Below are 25329 nucleotides of genomic sequence, written 5' to 3'. Positions count from 1 at the left end.
AATGCATGAATTGACCACCACTGAAAAGACATGAAAATGCTCTTACCAGAACAGACATCTCCACAACATCTGATGGCTGAAGGTACTCAGGGTCTACTTTGGGCCAGGACTGATGCAGCACATCAACATCCCACTGATGATGAGAACAAAGTTTATTCTGCGTATGTGCCAAACCTGGAAAGTAAAAACAGCCAAACATTCAGCTGTACTGTAACCAGAACATTCAGTCTTTGGAATTTGTTTGATAAATAAGATCAGCATAAAGCTGAGTTTAAAAGCAAGTCCTTTAGGAGGAAATAACATTGTTTAGATTAGCATACAGCACATTATAAACAGAAAGATACAAATCTTTGAAACATTTGCTTTATACCATGTGTAGGGATGCTAACATGAAGCTGTGGGTAGATTTTAGATTTGGATTAGCACTCCAAAACTGCCACTGTTTATTATTTTAAATTGTAATGCTGCAACAAAAGCTGACCTCTACTTCTAGAAGTCAATCATAATACCAGAGGTTTTTACAGTAACACGACCAGTTCAAATAAAATTTTACTAACAAATCAATCAAAATGATACACAAGTATGGCTTATTCTTTTACCATCTTTAATGTTCTTGGTGGTTTCTGAATTTGCAAGTCAAGCTGTTTACAAGATTTTCTTGTCTTTTGTGAAGTATCTATTTTCTCACAAATTAAAGGTGCTGCATGCACAGCCTGCTTTCCTTCCTATGATACGTACATTCTGAAATGCTTTATCAATTGATTTTCTTTTTAAAAAACTGCTAAAATGGCTATAAATTACCTCATTTTATTAAATAGGCTTTGCTCTCCACATGACAATGAATTTCTGATTTAAGTAACAGGAAAATAGGATGCAATTAATTCTGAAGCTGCGTTCTTTGACTGAATAAAAGCTAAGTGGGATTTATGTTGCTGTTCACTCCAGCTGTATGACAAAATAAAAAGATTTCACTTAACAAGGGGCTGTCAAATATGATCAATATTGATGATGAGTGCTCTTCGGATTCTCACAAAGCCAGAGGATTTTAAAATTAAAAACATTGTCTCTGTATGAATAAGAATACGGACTGAAACTTTTTATAAGCACATGCTTCATCCAGACCTGCAAAATGAATTTGAAATCTCATCTGGTTTAGGGGAACTCCAGCAAAAGCATGAAAAAAACCCACTGACACAAGAGTCATGGTTGAGACTGAGGCTCCTGAAGCTGTTCAAAACAGCACAGTGGCAGACACAGGGTCAAAGTAAAGCCATGCATCATGCATACATGAATTCACCTAGCTGGATTGTTTAGATGAATACAGTGACTAACAGCAGAGACATAAAAGATAATGCAACTTCCTCCAGAAAAATCTGCCAGATTTCTGTCAGCCGTTTTTCAGACAAAGCACTTCAGTAAAATGACACACAGCCCTGCTATTTGCTGAGTGAATCAGAAAGGGGCAGTGAGGTGGACCAGTGGGAGCTATTTCTAATGGCAAGTGAGGACGTGCACATTTCCTAAGAATAACAATTAAGCCACAGTCTTACTAGGTAAATAATTGATTAAAACACTTCAATAGATCTGGTTTTGTGTATTTTTTTTTCCTCTTGCAACAGTACGTCAGAAACTGAAAGAGCAAATAATAGGAACTTCAGCAGAAAAAAAAAAAGCTTCACATTGGTGATTCATTATCACGTTGACTTTAAAGACAACAGCTGCTAGATTCTTCCCTTTTGGCTTTTGAACACCCAGATGAGCTCATTTCTTTCCAACTGATCACATGCCTTGTGGCAGAAGCATATATACTGGCCACTCCTTATTTTTCTGTCTAAGTGGACTCTTCAAACTACTTAAAAGACACTTTCTGGTAGAATTCAAGAGTTCTATCTATGAAAGTAAAACCAGGGTCACTTTTGATCCCAGTGGAGGCTGTCAGTCCTAATAAAACTACTACTAAAAAAAAAATTTAAAATATATTCTGAAGCAGATAGAGTGTGAGTAGCACAATGTGTATCTTTTGGTTAATTTTCTTGCTACAAAAATGAGCTATGAGCTCATCTGTTTGTTTTTGTTTTTTTTTAAGTGCAAAAGTCAAGAGAACTAGTTTCAGAAAAAAGAGTTTGACAGGAAACCAAAATGAAGGTTTTAGTTACATTGCGTGTTTGGTTTCTTGCCTTACTTCATATTTTGTGAGCTACAGAATACAGAAAACACAGTAATTAGCATTTCATTTTCAAAATAATGCACAGACGAAACCAGAAACTTCATCTCTATGATCCAGAATGGAGATGGTCCACTTGTATGGACCTAGGCAAAGCCCTTCTCCAGCCTTTCCACTTCATTGTGAGACGTTACACAACACTTCAAGTGTGCAAACATTAAAGACCTGCTCTACTGTCTTCTTGTACTGGAAAGCACCCAGTGAAGTGTGTATTACGAAGCACTGTGCATTCTGCTTTATGTTTTTTGACATTGTTTGTTTTTATGGCCATGGAGTCTTTTGCAGATGTAGGACAGAAAGCCACCTGAGTATGTTTTTACTTACTGTAAGCCATTTACTAGTATCTGTACATCCATACAAATCTGTACATCCATACAGGACAGAACAAGGACACACTTGTGCTCAATCAGAACCTGCAATTGGATCTGCTTCAATGGACTTTTACTGACTAGCAAGCTAATACTAAAACAGTGTTTCCCAAATGAGTAACTCACAGCAATGGAGCCCAACTTAAAACACCAAGCAGTGCTAGTGTCACAGTTTTTTCTAACAGGAGGGGGCAGTAAAAGGTGACAATGAGGGTGTGTTATCCACACGCTGATCACTTTTTGATTTAGCTAAGTCAAAACAATAGAAATTTGTGTTAAGTAAAAATCCACCACACTGGCAAACAAGCAGATGAAGTTTTTAAAAAGCTCAAAGCAGAAATGTGTAAAGGTAAGTGGAGATGCATTCTGGGTCAGTATCTTACTGGCCTCTGCAGCCTCTTCCAAGGACAAGATTGTTACTGCATTACTTTGTTCTTGGTAAGCTTTTTTACTCTTTAATGAATCTGTCTGCCAGATTCAGGCAAGGCATGTATACCTTCCTGCAAACCAGGGGGAATGTGCCCGTCAGTCATGTGTGAAATGGTCTGATACATCAGAGAAATGGTAGTAATACTGTAACAGCTGTTCCCAAACAGCTCTGAGAAAACCTGTATTGTACTGCTGTTACCGTGGTACAGAACTGGGTGAAGTCAGGGAACACTGTGTTTACTCAATAAAGTACTACTTACACATTCCCTAGTGACAGACTGTGGAGCACCAAGGAGGGTTGTGAAAAGCCTGGGTTACTAAAAGCTAACTCCAGAATGTCTTTCCAACTCAGCAAACTCCATGTGAATCCTTTTAACCTTCTGAAAATTATCTCTGGGGTCTCCATCCCTGGAGACATTAAAAACCCATTTGGACATGTTTCTGTGTAGCCTGTTCTGGGGGATCCTGCTCTAGCAGGGGGATTGGACTAGATGATCTCCAGAAGTCCCTTCCAACCCCTAACATTCTGTGATTCTGTGATCTGTCTTCCTCTCCATTTGTATGGACTTACATCCTTCACTTTGGGTTATTATTATTGGATGAAAAAAAAATAAAAAAATAATTCCAAATCATGATTCTTCTTGGACTTGTGAAGGAGTTTTCTGCATTGAGACTTTCAATTATAATCTGCAACATTAATTAGCTTCTACTCAGCTGTGTTCTTCGCAGAAGCCTTATTGAACACGGACTGAATTTAGACAAATTCTTGCAAAATACCTATTGCAGTGGTAGTTAAAATGTTGCTAAGATAATCACACCATTAGAAATCCAGTAATTGTTTCATTTCAATGTATCTTAACATGTGTTTATAATCAGTCTATATCTTTCATGTGCCATGTCTAACAAAAATTTAACAACTCCCAATAAGCAGTTTCATATCCTTGTCTGGACAGCAAAACAGTGTACTACTACAAACAAACAAAAGAAAAAAAAACAACCCATCTCAAACGGTGTCTGTATATTCCTCAGATACAAGGTTTCAGGAAGGAAACAGATTTCCTCATCCTGTTAGTGTTCATAAACTGCCAAGATGTCAGCCGGATGAACTCTTCCCACACTGAGGGGCTACAGTCACTTTTTGTGTCATTAAGCGACAAACCAGCACATTCACTGCCCTGCTAAGACCATCAGGTTGACAGTCCAAAATACTGAAAACTGTTCCTCCTCTAAGCAGGAGAAAGAACTCCTTCACACACAAAATATCAAAGCCCTGGGTTACTATTGTTCGGTTGTTGAGATGTGAGGCACTTATCAAACAGCATTCAAGCAGCTTTTCCTTCACTCAAACTGGAAATATTTAGTGCCAATACTGAAGTGTGCTCTTCAGCCAGCTCACAAAGAGACTAAACTCTTCATTTCTACCTGATGCATGAAAACAAGATGGTCACATATAAACTAAACCCCATGGGAGAATAATTCTGCTGCTGCAGAAGAAGAAAAACTGCTGTACCTTAAATCTAGCTAATTTTACTTTAATTATACTTGAAAGTTGCACATTACAACAGAAGCAACCTTGGGATATCAAACTGCAGTTCTGAGTTTGCAAAGTTTATCAACAAACTAACAAAGAAAACACACGGAACTAAAAAGCAAACATTTCAAATTAATCCTGATGCAACTCTTGTAAAAAAGCAGGATAGGATTACTGCAATCAAAATTACATATAGCACTGATGCTAGTCATTACTTAAAATGTCAGGCAAAGCATCTTTAATTACACTCTAAAATAATCTTAGTAATTTTCCTAATAAATCGATCAGTTGGCAATCATTAAGATGGACTGCTTTGCAGATAAATCCAGCTTCAAAGAACTTTTTTGCTAACCAAGAAGATACGTACATATATATTTATACACTTAGCCATGTTTTAATTTTTAAAAGCTGTTGTTATTAGAAAACACTGAATTGAATTTTTTTTACGTTTCAGTGTAATCTGTGTCAAATACCTCTTAGAAATGGAAATAAATTAAAATGCAAAAAAGCACATTTTGCTATTCAATATATAAATGCATTAAGAATGCAAGGATTTTGAAAAATCTGTTAGATACTTAAAATTTATCCTATTGCCTTTTTCAGTTAAGCATAATTTTTATAAACAAAGGATAATTTTATCTTATTTCTGAATAAAACTAACACTATAATGTATTTTTGGCCATCAGAGCCATTGTTATTTTAATATTTATAGATGCTAGCCTCTTTTCCTAGCTTTTTACTCCAAAACTAGAAAAGGAAAAAAGGCTGGTTCATTATTTTTCGATTTAAAGCACACCTGTCATTTAAAGGGAAAAAATGCTGCAGAAGAGCTTCCAGTTGTCAAAAGTAATTGTATTACCTCCACAAAGCCTCATTGCAGGGACTTAGCCATAAAGTTCTATAGTTCTGCAGTTTAATTGTCTTCAAATCTTTGGCAGAATTAACTTAATAAAATACAATACATATTAATGTAATACAAAACACTAATTCAGGGCCTTACTGTGAGTTGTCATTTTTTCATATCTAGCTATAAATTCTACTGTAATTTCTTCTTAAATGTTCTTGACCATAATCAGTGATTAGAAAAGCATAAAAAGAGAGATGACAATGCAACAAGAAAAGTGTTAATTCATCATGTGAAGCACAATGCAACAGTCAAAATTAATGAGAATTCTCTTCTCTCTTTTAAGCCTGCAGTAAAATTAGTATTAGGCATATCTCATTATGCTTTAAGCACTTTATAATGAGAAAGACTAATAAGAAAGCAAAATCCTTTTTCTTCAAAAACTTAAATACTCAAGGGATGTGCACAGAGTTAACAGAAGTCACTGTTACCAGCATTCCTACTCAACTGTAAAATTATCTGTTTGATATTCAATACAGGCTCAGTTTCATTTTCTCATGTAGAAAGAAAAATGCTCCTTGCTATAATCCCTAAACAAAACAAAATGTAAAGGCTGAGTATGAGTTATTTTTAGGAAAAAAAGGTCAGTATTTAGTTACAAACACAATGCTTATGTGTTGTTTATCATCAGCATTACAATAGCAGACAGAGGTTTCCATCAAAGTGTGGGGGGCAACTGCTATAGGTGCTATTTATAGAGCTAATCATATACAAAATCCTTTTCCTGACTAGTTTATGAGAGAGGAAGCAGCACCATTCCTACACTTAGATGCAAAGCCAAGGTACAAAAAGAGAGACTTACTCTGAGTGTACATGGAGAACTAAAGCACAAAGAAATCTAAATATTTAGAAAGCTTAATTTTTGAATTTTTTAAAATAAGAAAGCATCATCACCTATACATAATAAAGTTTAAGGAATTGTTTATCAGACGAGCAACAAGACTTGGTGGAACCAGAGTGCAGTGCAGAACATGAAGCTGGGGAATCTGTCCCTAGAATTTAGTTGGATTTTTTTCACCAGAAATCCCAACCCCAGGACAGAATTGCTAGATGTTGGCTATTTCAAAATAACATACTCTGTTACCACAACACAGTAGTTAAATGTACATTCATCCTCCTCATAATATTGTTTAATAACTTTGATGCAATGTAATCGTGACCATGCTTAAAAAGACTGTGATTTTCATGTTTAGTCATAAAATTATTCAGGCAATAACCACCACAAAATGTTTTTGCACGCTAGTTGCACTGAACTACAATGCATAGTCTTTGGACCACACAAGCAAAATTTTATCTTTAAATGCAGATATGAGCCAAAGATAATACACTCCCTATTTTTATTATGCTTCCTTTTCATTCTTACATCAGAGAGAGATCCAGAAAATGTTTATTTTTCTCATTCTCCAGTGATTTTAGTAGTAAGAAAAGACTCCTCTAATATTCAAAATATTACAGGATTAAGCTTTACATCTGACAAGTTATGTTAATGAAGACAACCTAGTGTTCTCTGTCATTTTATCAAGAATACTTGGTATTTCTCTATTCCCTAATATTTATCTGAATTTCAAGTTCACAAGGCACTGTATGTCTAAGTAACTAGCCTGGACCTCTTCTGCTTCCGTTTCAACCAATGCACATGACCATTACTTCCATTCAAGTATAATTATAATTATTCATATTGCTAAGGAATATTGACCAGAATTAGCTTTCTCCAGATGGATTATGTCTGATGCCACTCTTCAGTCTAAACAATTAAGCTTTTATTAAAACATATTAAAAACACTGGACAGGAAAACACAGATAAAACCCACCCTCCCCAATGTATCTTGCTGTTTCTAGAATCTCTGCCCCTATATTACAGCTTTGAACAAGAGCAGCCTTTCTTTGGCAGTTAACATTATTATGGGGCCACGCACAGCTCTAAAATAGAAGGTATTAAGTAGCTCTGCTCTGCAAACACTTGAATGCAGAATGTTTTAGGATGACTGTTGAAAATAAAACCAGTAAAACAGCATCCAAATGCTAACATTAGGTCCAAAACCATGTAGCAATTTGTGGCTAGTCTTAATGCAGAATATATTCCTACCTTCCCACATACATCTTGGCGCTTATCCTAATAAATGTTAAAAGCATCTGCTGAACTCCAGCATGCACATCCCTTATTTCACAGGCTCTAACTGTAGCAGCACAACACAACTTAGTCCACTTGGGATTCAGACCTCAAAGTTTACAGCTGTGACAGATCTTAAAAAAGATTTCCTGTCTACCATTTCCACTCTCCATGAGAGGTTAATTTGCAGCATAATGTCCCTCAGTCTCTGGAGAATTTTACAAGAGTAGGGTTGTTATTGAACACTCCTTTAGTCTTTTTCGTGTACAGCCCTCTGATGTGGTCCTGTCTGCCTAAATTCCTGAAATAAAGTATTTGTAGTCCAAAGACTGAAACAGTCGTTTGAGAAAGGGCTCTTTCTAGTCTCAGGTTCAGCTCTCTATGTCTCTATGTACTTTACATTCAGAGGAACTAGCAGCTGACATAGGAATTTCTCAAGCAAGTCTTGTCTTGAATTTTTCTTCCTTTTCCCTTACTCTGCCTGGTATCAAGAAACCCACCTTGGTATGCAAAGGGAAACAACCTAAAAACAGAGAGATCTGGGAACACGACAAGTTTCAAGTATGTTTAGGAACTATGACAGAAGGTGTACAAGTAACATGCAGAAGTAAGGTATAAGTGACATATGTATTATGCTACCTTTTTTTCCTGCAACAGCAATAAAAAGTGTATTTCTGGAAATACCTTTCCACATCTCTGATGCAACGTGTGGAGCCATAGGTGCAACCATGATGCAGAGTGTAGCCAAAGCATCTTCAAATTCTACGCTGTGCAGAATGAGAGGCTGAGAAGCTTGCTAAGTGAAGACAGAAGGAAAAGAAAATCAACTGTTAATATAAATATTTGGGGTCAGAAAACTAGATTAAGACAAAAATACATTAGTAAAACGTAACATCAATATCTATGCTCAGGACAGCATAATTTCAGAGTAAGTTAGAAACTCCTATAAAGTTCTGGATAATTAAAATCACAACTCTTGGGCAGAGAGTGCTCTCTTAGCACTTGGAAGCTAATCCCGAAGAGGCTGAGGCAGACCCTTGAGGATCTGCTCTGGTACAGGAGTCTGAACACAGACTGTGTGGACAACTGTGGCTCTCAAAACCATTTTGTGTGCTGCTACTTCTAGAAATCCAATCTTTGAAAAAAACAGTGCTATCTGAGAAGAGGTGAAGTACATGTACAGAAGAGTCAAACGGTGCTGAATCCAGAACAGTTTTCTTGGGACAAGGTTCAGTTATATGGGATCCTAGATTTACTTAAGCAAAGTTGAATTTAGTGACGGAGTGAGGTTTTAGAGCTGAAGAAAGATTTGAGAATGAAAAGGGCACCAGAGTCTTTTACAGCTTGATGTTTAGGATGCTTTAGTGAAGTGTGAAGCTTCCCTAGTACAGAAAATTTTCAATTTCTTACAAAAGGTGCTAGACAGATAAAATTGGAACCTTCATTGCTCTATTTATGGTACCTTAATAGAAAAGATACAGCACTAAAAGCAGCTGGACAAACTTTTTCTTTCTTTGCCTGTTCTGACTCAGAGTATTTACAACCCCTGGGAAGTTCAGATGCTGCATTTAATTTGTAATTCACCTCTTCAATGAAATAGCACAGAAAACGTCAATCAGTACATGTCAGCTTCAGGGAATTATTTGGTGGGTGTGATGAACAACTGTTCCTGTCTACTAAAAAATTCTCCAAAACCAGTGATTGGTTTAACAGAGACCACAAACGTTGTCAGATGGCATCTTTTTATCAATTTTTATCAAGGTCAGTGCAAAAAAGATTTGAGCAAGTTTTAGTAACTACTACTGGTTTTCTATAATTAATCTTCACCCACCTACCCACTTCCTCCTTCCCTTCCAATGGGACTGAAAGAGGAAGTGTCACCACACTGTACAGAAACTCATTCTCAACAGATACTGCACTGACTTCTTTGGTCAATAAATATGTCAGTGGTCAAATATCTGGCTGTTCATAGGACACTGATTTCTATTTCTTTATTTATTTTTTAACATTCACATATCACCATCCACGAGCCCAAAAAGCATATGAATCACTGAGGTGGAGATAAAGAACTGTGTGTCACCTTCCCAACACCACACAGTATCCAGATGTATGTTATTTCAATACAACACTTGTGCATGCCCTACTTCACTTTTCATTAAGTTCCTTGACTTAGCCAACAATCTCCTTGGAATCTTTAAGTTACAAATTCTTATTTAAACAAAGAAAGTGAAAACCCCAAATTTTAATTTGATTTCTTCTCTAGATCACATTACCATTGTATGTCTGAAAGAATACTCAACCAGATCTAACAGTTGTAACAAAAATGAGAGTAAGAGTTTATTGTATTTGATCTGTCACTGGCTGATAAACAACAATCTAAATAAAAAATGCTAAAGACCTAAATTATTTTTATGCTTGTTTTAAAAAGAGGAGTTTGCTAACTCTATTAATAGCAGACAGTTCAGTGGTGAAAGCTGTCTCTGAGGAATGTGACATTATGTGTGATTTTCTGTATAAAGAATAAACCTTTCCTTTAAATCAGAATGTCTGATAATTCTACAAAGTACTGCTATACCTACCTACCTATGCAACTTGTTTAAAAACAAAAAAGAAGAAAGAAGAGAGCTCAAGAAAATTTATCCTTTGAAATTACAGGATGCATGCATAAATATCAGAACCTAGTGGCTCTAACACCATCAAGCTCATCTTGCAAAACAGTTTATTTCAGGGTTACAGTGAGACTAGAACATGCTGCTTTGGAACCACATAATGTCCACCTAAGTCCATGAGGCTCTCAAGTTAGTAGCAATGGTAATGACTGCAAATGACTTTTGGAAAGCTGGACTTATAGTTTGGGCAGCTCCTGCTTTGTATAAAAACTTAAAGAGGGCAGGACAGAAAAAAATACTTACATGGAGTACATTAGTGAGGCTCATCAATCGAGAAATAGCTGCATTGAACAGATAATCCTTTGTGAAATACTCTGTTACCTTTTAATGAAGAACAGGTCTGTCACTAATTGCTTAAAATTCTCCAATGTGGAGTATCTTACCCCTTACATGAAAATCAGTTCAGCATGCAAACACTTCATATATGCAACCACATGTGTGAATCGGAAAATAATACTCATATAAAAAATCAGTTAAATAGCTTTTCCCTGATTTTGCAGGACTTGAAAGCTTCAGCCAATGTCAATTAGAACTGTGTTCGTAATCACCCTTTATTTTCTTCAGTAAAATATCTTCCCTTTTGCTCTGCAAGAGGCCTTCATACTTGTAAATCCAGTTATGCTGTTGACAGCTTGTCCTTCCATAGCAAGATTGTAATTCTGATGTCTGTTAAAACACTTGGAAGGCCCCTTGCACAGGATTTAAATCAGGAAAAGTTTTTGTCCATATAAAAATATTTTAAGTTAATTTTGCAGGTACTTATGTCTCCATTTGATAACTGAATTGACATTAATCATAGCATGAGACAGCAAACACGAAGACATGAACAATCAGTTCAATTATTTTTTTTTCATGGTATGCAAATCTGTTTTCTCCAACTTTTTTCATTCTATATGAAACAGCACGTATGATCATGAGATGTGAAGCAAACAGATCAAAAGCTCTTATTAGGGATACCCTGCATAACTAAGCTATATCTGTGCTACTGGAAATGGAGTTACTCCAAGCCCAGACTGATAATTTTAATGCTGTAACACCTCATCCTTTAAAGGAGGCACACAGCAGAGAAATTTTGCCAATCCAAATCTTACTATATCACAGAGATTCTGTCCCATAAGATTTGTAGGTAAACAAAATTATTTATACAGAGAACAATTAACTTAAAAATTATTTTATGAGCCCCTAAACTGGGGAAAAAACCTTTTTGCTCTGTAAATCAAACATATGCTTTTAGCATGAGCAGCAACTTAATTAGTTATTTAAAACCAATGTGTTTCTTTTAACCTCAGATATCACCAGATTCTTTTGCTCCCAGATCCTTCTGGCTTCAGCCTTCTCTTTCTTCTTCAGCAGCTCAGGATTGGGCATGTCTCCTGAAGCTCTTGCTTCAATAAGTTTGGTTACAAGTGTCCAGAGGCGCATCTGCCATCTCTGAACACCTGGCATCGCATCAGCTGAGATTGATGAAGGATTGCACAAACAAGTTTCAGTTACAAAGAAGGTATCAAAAATTTTAAAGAAACGCAGAAAGGAAACAGAATGCTACAGTTAAAGATTTAACAAAAAAACCAACCCTGTTTTTTAAATGAAAAATGTCAATGCACTTAAAAATGCCTTTGCAAATAATGCTGGGTTGCCTTAATGGAAAGAAACCAATATGATAGAAATATTTTTCTGCAACGGTTTAAAAATAGATATAAAGCAAGAATATTTACTAAATCTGTAAAATAACCCAATGTTTTGTTAATGTTATCTCCTCTTGTGTTTGACTCAACAAAACAGTTCTACATGCCCTTCTTTTTCAAACTCATGGAAGAATACAAACATACATATACACACACATTTTTTAAATTGAGAGGTTTCTTCTCATCGGGCTCCGTGGCTGCTCTAAGAATATATTTCTGTGACAGAAGGACCATGTTACAGAGAGGCCCCAAGCTACTGCTGCTCAAAGCCAGGTCCTCCATGTGGTATGGTACAGAGCCAATAGTGAAGGTATGACTTGAGGTATGGCACTGATAGGGCTTCAGCTCTCTCTTCCAGATGTGCTGTGTTTCTATTGTGTATCACTGAATTAGCTGCTTCACAGGAAGTTATGCACCTGAGTGCTGTTATGGTAGCAGGAATTACAACTTGATTCCAAGCAGTTGGTTTTTGAAAGAGATATAACCTCTTAATATCATAGAATGGTAGGGATTGGAAGGGACCTCTGGAGATCAAGTCCAACCCCCTAGCCAGAGCAGGACCATCTATGGCAGGTCACACAGAAATGCATCCTAGCTCTGTACTGTTATCATTAGATGATGACAGAAAGCCAATTGAGAAAAGTCATACAGTGTGCTCCTTCAGTACATGCAGCAGTGCAAGAATATAAAAACAAACACATATGAATGCAAAGAGTGACAAACACCAACTGAAATAATGTTTAGTGCAGGCTGAACTAGGTAGCAAGAAGCTAACAAAAGAATGGAAGTTCACCTTTTTAAACCAGGCACAGAGTGTTTTATTACAGCCTTATGCAACGAGAAGGCTAGACTTAAATGTATGCATAAGCTTACATTAAAATGTATGAACCACAGTAGATAAGACAAATTAACATCTGTCAGTATGAAAAATTGCATGAGGGCAGTAAATAAGTGTTTAGGAGGGTAAATCTTATCTTATTCAAGAACTAGGCTTATAAAAATGTCATGGGTGTACAAATATTAGTTACTATGAACGCTGATGAGATTCTTCTGAGAAGTATTTCACGGTTCAGCTTAAAAAAGCCATTGCATACATGTGTAAACAAATGAATGTAATAAAAAATTGCAAAGTTTTATTTGTAATCTGATATTATTTTTAAAAAAACCTTATAACGAAGAAAATAATTTTAAAATAATAATTTCCAGTCAATCAATCACAACTATTTAAAAAACAATAAAATGAGGTCCAGGTTTGCATAAGAAAATACCACTTGAGAAGTACTTTTCATACATGCTTCTACCTTAAAAAAGGTAATCTGCTTGTTATAATCTTGCAAGCCTGCCTCTCAGTAACAGCTTTGTGACCCCCTCTCTTTTAAAAGAAACAAACTATAAAACCTGTTCATGACACATTTTTATTCAGTTGTTCCAAAACATGGGCATCAATAACTGTATCAACTTTGAGTTTAAAATAGAACACACTAGAAAAAACCCATCAAAGCAAACAGAAATAATCCAACTTACTTTTAGTATCCCACAAAATGTCTTGTTCTGGAGGAGCAGCAAATAGAATGTAAAGACGTAGGGTGTCAATGCCGCACTCTTTCACTACTTCTTCAGGGTCTATTCCATTGTGCTTTGATTTGCTCATTTTTTCCCAAGTGACTTGGAGCTTCTCACCAGTTTTTAGGTAAACTGGTTCAGTTCCTAAGTATTAAGATGTACACAAAATATTCAAACAAATTTTGCTCATTTGTAACAGCAACTAATTTTGTTCCCTAAGTATAAAAAGAAACAACTACTTCTAGTGGCTTTTCTCCCTGTTGTTTTCCAAACAGTTTAAAGAAGAAAAAAGAAGAAAACCCACTGTAAATGTAATAAACCTTTGACCTCCCCATTTTTTCCTACTTTAAAACAATTAATATCTCAATGCTTCCACTGCATCATGACAATGTCTCTTTCTACTGTCTGGAAGCTATATTTGGCACTCATCCCCTGTGCTACCTTGATAGGCCCTGATATTTAAGCATTGTTATAACCATAACACTTAAAACCTCCTAAATAGATAGATGTACTGATTTGGTACAATTTTGACCTGCACTTAGGTTTTAGAAATACCAGACTTCAATTAAAAGGTTTCAACTGCAGTAACTTATCCTCACAAGAACCTGCCTTCTGCTGCATTCATTGAGAGATGGAAAGGGGCATTTACATGGATAAAGAAGCAACCAAGCAAAAATACCTGATATAGAAAAGCCTTAGCTTTTCTGGAAGAAAATATGGTAAATTTGAGGGTAAATTTGATTATTTTTTTTTCAACTGGCTTTTGGGGTTTGTGTGCAGGAGGAGAACAGTGAAAATAAGGTTGTGCAAGAGGAGTGCTGAAGGGAGGCAAGTGTGACAAAGCCACTCTTTTTGCTACAGCTCCTGAAATAAGGACTGCTGCCTCAGCTTATGCAGTGAAGGCACTGGAAAGAACCTAAGAAACACGCGCTTTTTCCTACACCTGTGTAACACGTGATTAACATCTACTGACTACACAAACACCCAGGTTAGCTTTGCCATGGTGTTTTAGCAGGTTGTCTGTTTGTTGGGACTGCTGGCTCTGTTCAGCAAGCTGCTGAGCACTGTCTTAACAAAACTGACTTCTGGCCCTTTGGACTACGCTGGAGCTAAAATAACACCACAGCACTGCTTCTGTGCTTGGATGCAAATAAAAGCTGATGGATTAGAAGGGTCTCTGTGCACTTGGAGTGGATATGGATCCAAAACTCACAGAAGTTGCTCTCCAGTTTATATACTACATTTACTCTTCCAAATTTTTCCCAGCCCTGAGACTTGTACACCAAAGCAGTCCCTGACTTTCTGGATGCATCTGTGCTGGTTTTCCCACGCGGTCTCTCTTACCAGTGAGATCAACCTCCTCCCTCTTCAAACACTGGCCTGTTGTTGTTAGTCTGAATGTCTGATTCTTGATAATACCTTGAACCAAGAGCTTATGGAAAGGCTCCCTAAGGAGGGAAGGAAAAAGAAACTTGTTTGTTGAAAAGAGCTATCAAAAGCATACTTTACGATAAGCCTCAGGTGTTGAGCCAGTGAGGCACAATTATTTAATAAAACAAGAATTTCAAGTTGACTATACTTGAGTGTCACCTTAGAAGGAGTACTTTGTGCATTTATTCATAGTGGCTGGCTGGCAAGTATAAGTATTTATTTGTGTTCTGCACACATTCTTGCATCCTGATTTAGTACCGAGTTATTCTAACGTCACTTTTCAAATTAGTATATGGATAATACACATAAGTTCCTTGGCCAACTGTGCAATTTCACTAACTTCAAGCTAAACCCCCATTTGTAAAAGCGTTCAAGTACCTGGCCTCACTGTCTTACAAATATTTAGTTCTAGCTTCTCTCTGAGAAGCACAGCATTTTGAACACATCAAAATCTCACCGAACATTTCTTTCTATAAATGGAGAAGATAGTTTCTCTAACATAAGTACTTGCATACCTTGTTCCTCTGCAGAACTAGCCATGAAGGCCTAGCTATAAGAAAAAAGTACACTAAAAAATGGCATTGCTGGAAGGTTCACTTCAGTGGATTTATTTTTTAGCAACTTGAACATTAAACCTTTACTTTTCTATCAAAATTCATATCAAAGAGAGCAAACTCTCATTGAGTGTGTATATGACATTTCTAAAAAGAGCCTTAAAAGGAGCAAATCTAAGGGCAGTACTCTACTCAGCAAGAAATAAACTCTAAGTAAACACTGCTCTGGTTGATGGATACATTATTGCTGCCGTCTCCTTTAATGATGTTGCATTTCTAATTCATTGAGTCAGATGTTTGTCATTGTTTTCACTAAAAAAGAGTCAACAAAATTAATCTCTAAGCACTCGATAGGTCAAGAAGGGAGGCAGTTCTAACAGCAACCCCAAGAAGGCCAGGTGTCAGGGAGGAGGTATGGAGCCAGACCCAGAAGGAATACACAGGCTGCGGAGTCTTCTCCTGGGATCCTCTGACACAAAGCCATTGATGACCACTGTTTTGGAGGACATGTTCATCGGTGCTGGTTACGACTGACTTGCACCTCCTAATGCTCATGTGTGCTCAACGTTAAGCCATCTGAATCCTTGCCACCTCCACTTGACAAAGCTCCCCCATATTTACCAAAACAACTTACATAAAAAAGGATGCTTCACTTATATTTACGTATTTTTCAAAAAGCTAGGATATCCATCTACAGAAAAAAAGTAAAAATAGGCTTCCACATTTTATTTCACATGTACAATAAAGTCATAACCCAAAACACTACTTGTTTCATTAAGTCAATGTAGTATTTTACATTATTGGGCAACATAAATTAGATTACAATTCATCTCATTATTTAACCACTGCAGTTTATTTGATACATGGTTAAAGTACTATTAAATTATATAACAATAATGCATGTCTTAACTGTATTAAAGCAGATATCTTCCAAGTACTTCTCTTTAAACTCTTTTGATTACTCTGAAATAAGGAGTTATTTGAAATAAAAGACTTAAACTGGGCGAGAAAAAGTGACAGGCTTCAGACTTTATCTTCAACATATTCATATTTGAACACAAGTTTCCTTCCTTGCATTTTTGTATAGCTCTAAATCATTCAGTCACTGAGCAGCGCTAGTCTCTACCATGCCACCTGGTTTTATGAGCAATCTAAAGAGTAGCAATTCATGCATGTCTATAAATATTTCTCTAAACACTATTTCATATGTTGCCTGAAAAATCCTGTTTAGAAATAAATTAGAGGAACTTAAGGAAATGACAAGTGAAGTCAAATTTAAACAGTATAAACAAGAAAGAAACATTTTCAAAATAGGAGGCAATAATTATTTAAAATCTCAAATAATTATCTCAAATTACCCAAATTAATTAGAAGATGAAAATCAAGAAGAAAACCCTTGCAATCTGGTCACCAACAAATGGTGACAAAAGGCTTCAGGAATTAACCATTCAGGGTAAGTTTATGCTACAAACTAAAGACATTACACCAAGGAAAAATGAAGACTCTTCCCCCCACTATCATTCAGACTTCAGTCTGGTTAAGATCTTAAACAGTTATTAAAATAGCTACACTTGCTGCTGTCTAAAATAAAGCTAATGAGGTAGCCAAAACATCCAAATCAGATAGGGCTCTCCAGTGGAAGTGACTTTTCAAGGAACACTTATTTTTTATGACAATGAGTTAGTTTAGATCATATGCCAAGTTATTAAAGAGCTGGATCCAGGAACGAGCATTTCCTGTTTTTGTTTATGCTGACAGAGGCTACAAAAATGCAACACAAAATACATTACCAAGTATGGGGAAAAAAGACAACCCCACGTATTCTTACTGGGAGACCGCAACACAGTGGAAACATGCCCAAACTGAGAGCCAGAGCTCGGCTAACGAACACAGAAACAAACTGTGCTGAATTTCTCTGGAACCGCACAGTGATTTTGCCAGTGTTGTGGTGGCTCCATCTCCTGGTCAACGCAGAATTACACTTTATATTAAAACTGAACACCTAAAATCCTTTTTAAGAAAGTTGTGTGCTTCTTCACTGCGGAAGGGGATTGGCAGTGTGCTGCGGTACATCAGGTGTGATGCAGATTTGATCTAAGTAGTGCAGCACCTGCTCGTGGCCGGGCATCAGCAATACCTCCCGAGCCACACCACCGGGAACCCCTGAAACTCAGCCATGCTTGGACACGCACTTCTGGTACAGTAAGCAAAGAGGTGGCTTGAGTTCTTTGAATGTTCTATCACATTTCCAGTTGCAAAAATGCTGGAATGGGATATGCCTTTTACTGCCTGCAGATATGTTTGCACCCACACTGGGGTGCGGGCACTCTGGCCCTAGTTATGTGCAGCTTTTGATCATGATCAGTGGCATTGAGAGCACCCTTAGCAAGTTTGCTGGTGACACGAAGCTGGGTGGTGCAGTGGATATGCCAGAGGGACAGGATGCCACCCAGAGGGACCTGGATAAGCCAGAGAAGTGGAGCCAGGTGAACCTCATCAAGTTCAAAAAGGCCAAGTGCAGGGCCCTGCACATGGGCTGAGGTAACTCCAGATATGAACACAGGCTGGGGGAGGTCACGCTTGAGAGCAGCTCTGTGGAAAAGGACCTGGGGGTACTAGTGGATCAAAGGCTGGAGATGAGCCACCAATGTGCAGCCCGGAAGGCCAACCCCATCCTGGGCTGTATGAAAAGAAATGCGGCCAGCAGATCAAGAGAGGTGACTCTGCCCCTGTACTCTGCCCTGGTGAGACCTCACCTGGAGTACTGCAGCCAACTCTGGTGCCCCCAGCACAAGAAAGATGTGGACCTGTTGGAACGTATTCAGAGAGGGGTCACGAAAATGATCCGAGGGCTGGAGCAGCTCTCTTATGAGGACAAGCTGAGGGAGTTGGGGTTGTTCAGTCTGAAAAAGAGAAGGCTCCAGGGGGACCTCATAGTGGTCTTCCAGTACCTGAAGGGGGCCTACAGGACAGCTGGGGAGGGATTTTTTACAGGGGCTTACAGTGAGAGGACAAGGGGTAATGGTTTTAAGCTGAAAGAAGAGAGATTTAGGTTAGAGATCAGGTGGAAATTCAGTGTAAGGGTGGTGAGACACTGGAACAGGCTGCCCAGAGATGTTGTGGGGGCTCCATCCCTGGAGGTGTTCAAGGGCAGGTTGCATGGGGCTTTGAGCAGCCTGTTCTAGTGGGAGGTATCTCTGCCCATGCAGGGGAGTTAGAACTTGATCTTTAAGGTCCCTTCCAACTCCAAACATTCTGTGATTCTGTGATAATATGTTGTACGTCAGATGGGACTACCTGTGAAATCTGCCTGACACCTCCAAGAAATACCAGCTGTGCTTGCCATGAAGTGTGTAACCCACCTTTTTCCTTTCAGCAACGTTCATATACAGGTTCATTTCTGCGACAGACCAACTTCTCTATATAGCAGCACATAATGAATGGAGGGGCAAGCGTGACTGCCAGATGAGGAACTCCTGCTTACTGCCATGTCCTCAGGCTCCTTGCTCTGCTCTGTGCAAGGCGAGTAGTGGGACCTTCAATCCAATTACAAATTAACTGCTTGGAAGGGCTTTGTGGAGCCTTCACCAGTGATAAACTGTAGACTCAGGAAAAGGGGTAGCTCTAGTGAGGGAGCTCACTGCGTGTATTTGCATCCCACACCTCTAGAAAGGCTGAGAGAGCCCGATGCTGTGCCTTACAGTCAAGACAAGACCTTGGCCAGTCACTATGAGCTGAATTTAGGTGCTTGTGAAACCTGTCATTAGATCGACACTCTTTCACTACTTCTTCAGGGTCTATTCCATTGTGCTTTGATTTGCTCATTTTTTCCCAAGTGACTTGGAGCTTCTCACCAGTTTTTAGGTAAACTGGTTCAGTTCCTAAGTATTAAGATGTACACAAAATATTCAAACAAATTTTGCTCATTTGTAACAGCAACTATTTTTGTTCCCTAAGTATAAAAAGAAACAACTATTTCTAGTGGCTTTTCTCCCTGTTGTTTTCCAAACAGTTTAAAGAAGAAAAAAGAAGAAAACCCACTGTAAATGTAATAAACCTTTGACCTCCCCATTTTTTCCTACTTTAAAACAATTAATATCTCAATGCTTCCACTGCATCATGACAATGTCTCTTTCTACTGTCTGGAAGCTATATTTGGCACTCATCCCCTGTGCTACCTTGATAGGCCCTGATATTTAAGCATTGTTATAACCATAACACTTAAAACCTCCTAAATAGATAGATGTACTGATTTGGTACAATTTTGACCTGCACTTAGGTTTTAGAAATACCAGACTTCAATTAAAAGGTTTCAACTGCAGTAACTTATCCTCACAAGAACCTGCCTTCTGCTGCATTCATTGAGAGATGGAAAGGGGCATTTACATGGATAAAGAAGCAACCAAGCAAAAATACCTGATATAGAAAAGCCTTAGCTTTTCTGGAAGAAAATATGGTAAATTTGAGGGTAAATTTGATTATTTTTTTTTCAACTGGCTTTTGGGGTTTGTGTGCAGGAGGAGAACAGTGAAAATAAGGTTGTGCAAGAGGAGTGCTGAAGGGAGGCAAGTGTGACAAAGCCACTCTTTTTGCTACAGCTCCTGAAATAAGGACTGCTGCCTCAGCTTATGCAGTGGAGGCACTGGAAAGAACCTAAGAAACACGCGCTTTTTCCTACACCTGTGTAACACGTGATTAACATCTACTGACTACACAAACACCCAGGTTAGCTTTGCCATGGTGTTTTAGCAGGTTGTCTGTTTGTTGGGACTGCTGGCTCTGTTCAGCAAGCTGCTGAGCACTGTCTTAACAAAACTGACTTCTGGCCCTTTGGACTACGCTGGAGCTAAAATAACACCACAGCACTGCTTCTGTGCTTGGATGCAAATAAAAGCTGATGGATTAGAAGGGTCTCTGTGCACTTGGAGTGGATATGGATCCAAAACTCACAGAAGTTGCTCTCCAGTTTATATACTACATTTACTCTTCCAAATTTTTCCCAGCCCTGAGACTTGTACACCAAAGCAGTCCCTGACTTTCTGGATGCATCTGTGCTGGTTTTCCCACGCGGTCTCTCTTACCAGTGAGATCAACCTCCTCCCTCTTCAAACACTGGCCTGTTGTTGTTAGTCTGAATGTCTGATTCTTGATAATACCTTGAACCAAGAGCTTATGGAAAGGCTCCCTAAGGAGGGAAGGAAAAAGAAACTTGTTTGTTGAAAAGAGCTATCAAAAGCATACTTTACGATAAGCCTCAGGTGTTGAGCCAGTGAGGCACAATTATTTAATAAAACAAGAATTTCAAGTTGACTATACTTGAGTGTCACCTTAGAAGGAGTACTTTGTGCATTTATTCATAGTGGCTGGCTGGCAAGTATAAGTATTTATTTGTGTTCTGCACACATTCTTGCATCCTGATTTAGTACCGAGTTATTCTAACGTCACTTTTCAAATTAGTATATGGATAATACACATAAGTTCCTTGGCCAACTGTGCAATTTCACTAACTTCAAGCTAAACCCCCATTTGTAAAAGCGTTCAAGTACCTGGCCTCACTGTCTTACAAATATTTAGTTCTAGCTTCTCTCTGAGAAGCACAGCATTTTGAACACATCAAAATCTCACCGAACATTTCTTTCTATAAATGGAGAAGATAGTTTCTCTAACATAAGTACTTGCATACCTTGTTCCTCTGCAGAACTAGCCATGAAGGCCTAGCTATAAGAAAAAAGTACACTAAAAAATGGCATTGCTGGAAGGTTCACTTCAGTGGATTTATTTTTTAGCAACTTGAACATTAAACCTTTACTTTTCTATCAAAATTCATATCAAAGAGAGCAAACTCTCATTGAGTGTGTATATGACATTTCTAAAAAGAGCCTTAAAAGGAGCAAATCTAAGGGCAGTACTCTACTCAGCAAGAAATAAACTCTAAGTAAACACTGCTCTGGTTGATGGATACATTATTGCTGCCGTCTCCTTTAATGATGTTGCATTTCTAATTCATTGAGTCAGATGTTTGTCATTGTTTTCACTAAAAAAGAGTCAACAAAATTAATCTCTAAGCACTCGATAGGTCAAGAAGGGAGGCAGTTCTAACAGCAACCCCAAGAAGGCCAGGTGTCAGGGAGGAGGTATGGAGCCAGACCCAGAAGGAATACACAGGCTGCGGAGTCTTCTCCTGGGATCCTCTGACACAAAGCCATTGATGACCACTGTTTTGGAGGACATGTTCATCGGTGCTGGTTACGACTGACTTGCACCTCCTAATGCTCATGTGTGCTCAACGTTAAGCCATCTGAATCCTTGCCACCTCCACTTGACAAAGCTCCCCCATATTTACCAAAACAACTTACATAAAAAAGGATGCTTCACTTATATTTACGTATTTTTCAAAAAGCTAGGATATCCATCTACAGAAAAAAAGTAAAAATAGGCTTCCACATTTTATTTCACATGTACAATAAAGTCATAACCCAAAACACTACTTGTTTCATTAAGTCAATGTAGTATTTTACATTATTGGGCAACATAAATTAGATTACAATTCATCTCATTATTTAACCACTGCAGTTTATTTGATACATGGTTAAAGTACTATTAAATTATATAACAATAATGCATGTCTTAACTGTATTAAAGCAGATATCTTCCAAGTACTTCTCTTTAAACTCTTTTGATTACTCTGAAATAAGGAGTTATTTGAAATAAAAGACTTAAACTGGGCGAGAAAAAGTGACAGGCTTCAGACTTTATCTTCAACATATTCATATTTGAACACAAGTTTCCTTCCTTGCATTTTTGTATAGCTCTAAATCATTCAGTCACTGAGCAGCGCTAGTCTCTACCATGCCACCTGGTTTTATGAGCAATCTAAAGAGTAGCAATTCATGCATGTCTATAAATATTTCTCTAAACACTATTTCATATGTTGCCTGAAAAATCCTGTTTAGAAATAAATTAGAGGAACTTAAGGAAATGACAAGTGAAGTCAAATTTAAACAGTATAAACAAGAAAGAAACATTTTCAAAATAGGAGGCAATAATTATTTAAAATCTCAAATAATTATCTCAAATTACCCAAATTAATTAGAAGATGAAAATCAAGAAGAAAACCCTTGCAATCTGGTCACCAACAAATGGTGACAAAAGGCTTCAGGAATTAACCATTCAGGGTAAGTTTATGCTACAAACTAAAGACATTACACCAAGGAAAAATGAAGACTCTTCCCCCCACTATCATTCAGACTTCAGTCTGGTTAAGATCTTAAACAGTTATTAAAATAGCTACACTTGCTGCTGTCTAAAATAAAGCTAATGAGGTAGCCAAAACATCCAAATCAGATAGGGCTCTCCAGTGGAAGTGACTTTTCAAGGAACACTTATTTTTTATGACAATGAGTTAGTTTAGATCATATGCCAAGTTATTAAAGAGCTGGATCCAGGAACGAGCATTTCCTGTTTTTGTTTATGCTGACAGAGGCTACAAAAATGCAACACAAAATACATTACCAAGTATGGGGAAAAAAGACAACCCCACGTATTCTTACTGGGAGACCGCAACACAGTGGAAACATGCCCAAACTGAGAGCCAGAGCTCGGCTAACGAACACAGAAACAAACTGTGCTGAATTTCTCTGGAACCGCACAGTGATTTTGCCAGTGTTGTGGTGGCTCCATCTCCTGGTCAACGCAGAATTACACTTTATATTAAAACTGAACACCTAAAATCCTTTTTAAGAAAGTTGTGTGCTTCTTCACTGCGGAAGGGGATTGGCAGTGTGCTGCGGTACATCAGGTGTGATGCAGATTTGATCTAAGTAGTGCAGCACCTGCTCGTGGCCGGGCATCAGCAATACCTCCCGAGCCACACCACCGGGAACCCCTGAAACTCAGCCATGCTTGGACACGCACTTCTGGTACAGTAAGCAAAGAGGTGGCTTGAGTTCTTTGAATGTTCTATCACATTTCCAGTTGCAAAAATGCTGGAATGGGATATGCCTTTTACTGCCTGCAGATATGTTTGCACCCACACTGGGGTGCGGGCACTCTGGCCCTAGTTATGTGCAGCTTTTGATCATGATCAGTGGCATTGAGAGCACCCTTAGCAAGTTTGCTGGTGACACGAAGCTGGGTGGTGCAGTGGATATGCCAGAGGGACAGGATGCCACCCAGAGGGACCTGGATAAGCCAGAGAAGTGGAGCCAGGTGAACCTCATCAAGTTCAAAAAGGCCAAGTGCAGGGCCCTGCACATGGGCTGAGGTAACTCCAGATATGAACACAGGCTGGGGGCGGGCACGCTTGGGAGCAGCTCTGTGGAAAAGGACCTGGGGGTACTAGTGGATCAAAGGCTGGAGATGAGCCACCAATGTGCAGCCCGGAAGGCCAACCCCATCCTGGGCTGTATGAAAAGAAATGCGGCCAGCAGATCAAGAGAGGTGACTCTGCCCCTGTACTCTGCCCTGGTGAGACCTCACCTGGAGTACTGCAGCCAACTCTGGTGCCCCCAGCACAAGAAAGATGTGGACCTGTTGGAACGTATTCAGAGAGGGGTCACGAAAATGATCCGAGGGCTGGAGCAGCTCTCTTATGAGGACAAGCTGAGGGAGTTGGGGTTGTTCAGTCTGAAAAAGAGAAGGCTCCAGGGGGACCTCATAGTGGTCTTCCAGTACCTGAAGGGGGCCTACAGGACAGCTGGGGAGGGATTTTTTACAGGGGCTTACAGTGAGAGGACAAGGGGTAATGGTTTTAAGCTGAAAGAAGAGAGATTTAGGTTAGAGATCAGGTGGAAATTCAGTGTAAGGGTGGTGAGACACTGGAACAGGCTGCCCAGAGATGTTGTGGGGGCTCCATCCCTGGAGGTGTTCAAGGGCAGGTTGCATGGGGCTTTGAGCAGCCTGTTCTAGTGGGAGGTATCTCTGCCCATGCAGGGGAGTTAGAACTTGATCTTTAAGGTCCCTTCCAACTCCAAACATTCTGTGATTCTGTGATAATATGTTGTACGTCAGATGGGACTACCTGTGAAATCTGCCTGACACCTCCAAGAAATACCAGCTGTGCTTGCCATGAAGTGTGTAACCCACCTTTTTCCTTTCAGCAACGTTCATATACAGGTTCATTTCTGCGACAGACCAACTTCTCTATATAGCAGCACATAATGAATGGAGGGGCAAGCGTGACTGCCAGATGAGGAACTCCTGCTTACTGCCATGTCCTCAGGCTCCTTGCTCTGCTCTGTGCAAGGCGAGTAGTGGGACCTTCAATCCAATTACAAATTAACTGCTTGGAAGGGCTTTGTGGAGCCTTCACCAGTGATAAACTGTAGACTCAGGAAAAGGGGTAGCTCTAGTGAGGGAGCTCACTGCGTGTATTTGCATCCCACACCTCTAGAAAGGCTGAGAGAGCCCGATGCTGTGCCTTACAGTCAAGACAAGACCTTGGCCAGTCACTATGAGCTGAATTTAGGTGCTTGTGAAACCTGTCATTAGATCGACCTGTAACAATCAGGTAATCCTGTAGATGGCCAGAAGCGTTTTAGGGATGTGGAAGCTGATAATTTTAGGCAGAAAAAAAGATAAAACAATATTGAGCATTCAGACTTTACACCATCAATAGCTGAGTGCTTTTACTTAAAATCAACACTAGTGATAAAGTCCCTAATGAACATAAAGAAGCTCTAAACTCCTTCCTTTAAAGAAAAAGCTATTTCTGTCACACACATATCTTCTTTTATTCTGTAAATGTAGCTATGTAAAAATAGTGCCTTCTTACTCACCAGAATTGCTCTCTAGCACAATCAAATCTGCAGACTTAATGGCAACAATAAACTTTTGTATTGCTTTATAATCCTGCAGAAAGAG

The 25329-nt window shown here is 38.7% G+C and overlaps 1 protein-coding gene across 1 annotated transcript in view; it reads right to left on the bottom strand.

Moving 5' to 3' along the window:
* Positions 1-25329, bottom strand: part of LARS2 (leucyl-tRNA synthetase 2, mitochondrial) — a 90524-nt gene that overhangs the window by 5771 nt on the left and 59424 nt on the right. The window contains exons 14-19 of the mRNA XM_009994101.1: positions 20550-20653; positions 13445-13627; positions 11520-11689; positions 10479-10556; positions 8251-8362; positions 47-174 (exon numbers count right to left, since the gene is read on the bottom strand). Of these exons, the coding sequence (XP_009992403.1) occupies positions 47-174; positions 8251-8362; positions 10479-10556; positions 11520-11689; positions 13445-13627; positions 20550-20653 (775 nt within the window). The remainder of the gene's footprint in view (positions 1-46; positions 175-8250; positions 8363-10478; positions 10557-11519; positions 11690-13444; positions 13628-20549; positions 20654-25329) is intronic.

This window comes from Chaetura pelagica, unplaced genomic scaffold (genome assembly GCF_000747805.2).
Source record: "Chaetura pelagica isolate M959 unplaced genomic scaffold, ChaPel_1.0 scaffold642, whole genome shotgun sequence".
NCBI classification, from domain to species: domain Eukaryota; kingdom Metazoa; phylum Chordata; class Aves; order Apodiformes; family Apodidae; genus Chaetura; species Chaetura pelagica.
Note: the sequence above shows the minus strand (reverse complement) of the source record. Positions and strands in the feature narration are given on the sequence as shown.